Genomic DNA, 4,130 nt, shown 5'->3' with positions numbered 1-4,130 from the left:
AACTATCAGTCACCAGCTTGCAAATCTTAAAAAATGACAAAGATATTAGCTTTTATTATGTTAAAGAAAATACATTAAAGAAAAAAAGGCCATAAATAAATTAAAATCCACTTGAACTCTATATGACAGTTTTAATAAACCAAAAAGAATAAGATGCTTACAGTTGTATATAAAATCTTACATATATTCATACATTCATATTTAATCTCATGCAGAAATTCAACCAGGAATGTTTCCGTTCGGCTGCTCAGAAATAAATGCTGTTAAAGGTCAAATTCATTGTTTGCTCCTGAGATTAGAAAAAGAAAAAAATAATTCAGTTTTGATTGAAATCAATATGAACACAGATAACTCAAATTCAGTTAAATAAGGATTTTAAACTTGAGAAATCATATAAAACAACCTAATGAGGCGATTATTGATGATCTATAGATTTGACAATTAACTCAAACATGACATTAAACATTGCTATATTACTGCAGCCTTCTGCTATTGCTTCACAATAGAAGGTGTATGTTTGCATCATCAGGATAGATGTTATAATAAACTTTATTGGCTGCAATGGTGTTATAATTCAATATATTCTGTGAAATGTTTCTTTACCTCCCAACTCCTTAAGATGCTGCAGGATTTATTTAAGGGGCAGGATTGTTCAAAGGCGCCGTTGGTGTGGATTCTTTCCTTCCCTCCTGCTCAGTTTGACAAAGAAGGGAGCTGCTTTTACAGATTGTACATAAAACGGCCATTAGGAGGAGTATTTCCTTCGATGCAAGGAAAATACTGTAGGAGGCTCAGTTGTCTAAAGGGCATTTGGTTATGAGTCAGAAACATTAAAGTTACATTATTTTTATTACAAGGATACAACATATTTGGACCAGCAATCATTTATGACACTTTGGTGAAATAGTTGCTTCTTTAAAGGCTTCAGAAGGCCCCATCTGTGGGTTCAAAATGGCAGCAAGAGTTAAACATCTGTGGGTCCCTGGATAAACAGATAACATGCCTAAGCAGAAATCTCCTCTGCTTTATGAAACACGTAATAACGACAAATGTTTCAAGAGGAGTTCTTTACTACAGCAGGGTGTCTGCTTGTCATTTTATCTCCGAGCGGAAAGATGGAAACCATGAGTGGGCTGAATTACATTGGAGAGAAAAACCCAGACAGATTCTAAAGCTGACCAAAACTGAACTCAGGCAGTAAGATCTGAGTCCTCACTCAGCAGAAAACTGGAAACTCTCACCTACATGTGATGTTCAGCTCCTTTCACAGCCAGCAGGATCCCTGTACCAAAAGCCTGAAAGTACACTGGAAAAAATCCAAATCTAGACAAGTCATTTTTTTCTTAAAATAGGTGCATTTGTTCTTGAATTGAGAAGGTAAAAGAGACATTTTGCCCAATGGAACAAGACAATTTATATTTTAAATAAGAAAACACAATTGCATTGTCTTATTCCAAGTGCATTTTATCTAAATATCTTATTTTAACAGTAAAAATACTAATTTCATTGGGTAATCATCTCATTTACCTACTCAAAATAAGGGTAAATACGCTTAATTCAATTACTTTTTTACTTATTTCTAGATAATTTTTCCAGTGTATAATCAGAATTAAGAGTAATATTTCCCTCCAGACTACTTGGATCTGTTGAAAGGCTCGGTCTATGTGTCATCCGACCACATTTTGAAGTAAAAGTCCTGATGGAGTTTAGCAAACTTGACAGGTTTATGTTTGTGATGGTAGGACAGAAAGTATATCTGAAGCTGGGATCTAAAAGTTGTAATTGTGTCATTCTTTAGGATATTTTTCTAACAGTGAGTTAATTTGCACAATCAGCTCTCATCCTTAGCCATTTCTTTACTCTAAAAGATACTCTGACTGATCCAAATGACATGTTTTCCTCTCTTGCCCATTTTGAAGAACAGCTATAAGCTTCCCATCACAGGTAGAACCAAAGAAGGAGGAAGCTATGAATTAAGGCACCTAGTGTTGGAAAAAAAATAGATTTTCTCTCAATGTACGTTTTTTCTTCTCCATTGGTTGAATATTTTCTAAATAAAGGTTGGGTCTTTCTATTACTTTAGAAATAGATTAGTGTTACAGTTAAAGATGAATTAATTTGAAAATTTTTCACACATTTCTGACAGTGGAGTTACTCTGTTTGGAACCTAAGCTTTAAATTAAAGCTAGAAGCTGTAATGTCCAGGTGATGATGATCCTTTTAAACACATTTCTCAGGCTTTAAAATGGGCCGATCTCATGTTTTATTGTATTTTTTTTATCATCCGACTGCAACAAAAAATAAAAATACTTGAACAGGTTTAAATCTGTTTGGCAGAAGCTGTGCTTTTTTAACTCATGTGGGTCAGCTTTCAGCTTCCTCTGCTCAGAATAGGGTGGTTTCAGTTTAAATGATGAAGATGGTTTCAGTTTTTAGCCCAGTAGGTCTGGTCAGAGCATGGTGGTTTCAGTCTGCAGGATGGACTGGGCTCGTGCGTTCCTGGGAAGCTGCAGAAAGTTGTCGGTACCGTTGTGGTTTGCAGACATGCTCCGGAGCCTGTAATCCCGCCAAACGCAGCGCTTCAGGGATAAACTCCTCCATGTCCTCCTCACCTCCGCCTGAACCTGCGGAGAACAGAGCTGACTTATGGAGGATCACTGATCAAATATTGACTGAAAGATGTCTGTGGTCATGAGGGCTCACCTCGCTGTTGAGAAAACAGTAGAGGACAGCTACGATTAAACCCTGGAAGACAAACGCAGACAGTTGGACATCTTTCAGACCTAATGATGTTAGCCTCTAGAGCCTGGATGGGTTTTCTGTTTGCTGTGTCTCATTGTTATATGGTGAAGGTCACTCGTCTTCTGCTTTAATAACTTATTTCATTCATTTTAGTCTGTTCAATGCTCAGATCCACACTCTCCAGATGTTTTAATGTTTAATTTAACTTCCATTTGGGATTAATGCAGTTCTTTTTAATTGAACTGAACTAAAAATTTTCATCAGAAATTCTTTAAGTAATGTATATAGAAATGATTGGCCAATCAGATCTTAGCTTTAGTTTTTTCCTGTACAGTGCTATTTTTATTTAACCTTAATTTAACCATAAAAAAAAAAATCCATTAAAACCAATTTCTCTTTCAATTATGACCTGGCCAACAACTTGAAAAAGTGCCTCTCAGAAACACAAAGAAACATAAAAGAAATTCTAGTTTCCGAATAAAATGTAATAAACACCTGCTGACAAAACACAAATAAATGCAATACTAATTAAAATACAGCAAAGTAATTCCTGTATGACAGAACATTATGAAAACATCCATACTGTAGGATGCTGTGTTTAGGAACCCTGGAAGGCTCGGACTGGGAACAATTTTCGGCCCAGGCGTTTTTCCATCTACACCGGCCCTGGAGTTATTTACTGTCACAGGTAGGAACTTCGGCCGGAGAGTAAGTGTTGGGGCTGGTATGATTTAAGGAGGGCCGGTCCTCGCACACTATAATTAGGCCCGGCCCACCGAGGATATGCCCAGTATATCAGATTACCAGTCCAAGCCTGAACCCTGGGATTAATAATCCAGAATCACTTGGGTAAATCCCCTGTATGGGCAGAAAATAAATTAGATTTTGTCAAACTGAATCTGCATAATAATAATTTATTTATAATAATAATAATTGAAAATCATTGATCTCACAATGGACAAATTCCCCTGGGGAACAGTGGGCTGCCATTGTGCGTCGCCTGGGGAGCAATCTGGGGTTAGGGGTTTTGCTCATAGACCTGGGGTGCATGCTGAGGGGATTGAACCAGGTACTTGTAACCTTCTCAGAGCACAAGTGCACTGCTCTAAGCACAAGACCAGCACTCCCCCATTTGTGTGAGTTCACATTTCAAGCAGTGTTCGGAAACTAGATTTAAATTTTTGCTATACTTATACATGTTGATGTTCCTTTTAATTCCATTTCATTTCACATTTAAACAATAATAGACTAACAAAAATAACAACAGCTGGACAATTAGAGTCTCTGCTGGATTTAAGATGAGCTGAAAGTATGAGGAAGATGTGTTTAAAGGTGGATCAGTATTGTGTTTTATTATTTCTTAATTCCTCTCTTAGTGCTCTTAGGGC

General features: G+C 36.9%; 1 protein-coding gene across 1 annotated transcript in view; it reads right to left on the bottom strand.

Annotated features, from left to right (window-relative positions):
• Nucleotides 1-1,571: 1,571 nt before the first annotated feature.
• LOC107100610 (vasoactive intestinal polypeptide receptor 2-like) overlaps nt 1,572-4,130 on the bottom strand; it is a 55,433-nt gene continuing 52,874 nt past the window's right edge. Inside the window, exons 12-13 of the mRNA XM_015399159.1 lie at nt 2,704-2,745; nt 1,572-2,624 (exon numbers count right to left, since the gene is read on the bottom strand). Coding sequence (XP_015254645.1) covers nt 2,451-2,624; nt 2,704-2,745 — 216 coding nt within the window. The 3' untranslated portion in view covers nt 1,572-2,450. The remainder of the gene's footprint in view (nt 2,625-2,703; nt 2,746-4,130) is intronic.

The sequence above is a fragment of the Cyprinodon variegatus genome, unplaced genomic scaffold, assembly GCF_000732505.1.
Source record: "Cyprinodon variegatus isolate N-32 unplaced genomic scaffold, C_variegatus-1.0 Scaffold992, whole genome shotgun sequence".
Lineage (NCBI taxonomy): Eukaryota > Metazoa > Chordata > Actinopteri > Cyprinodontiformes > Cyprinodontidae > Cyprinodon > Cyprinodon variegatus.
Note: the sequence above shows the minus strand (reverse complement) of the source record. Positions and strands in the feature narration are given on the sequence as shown.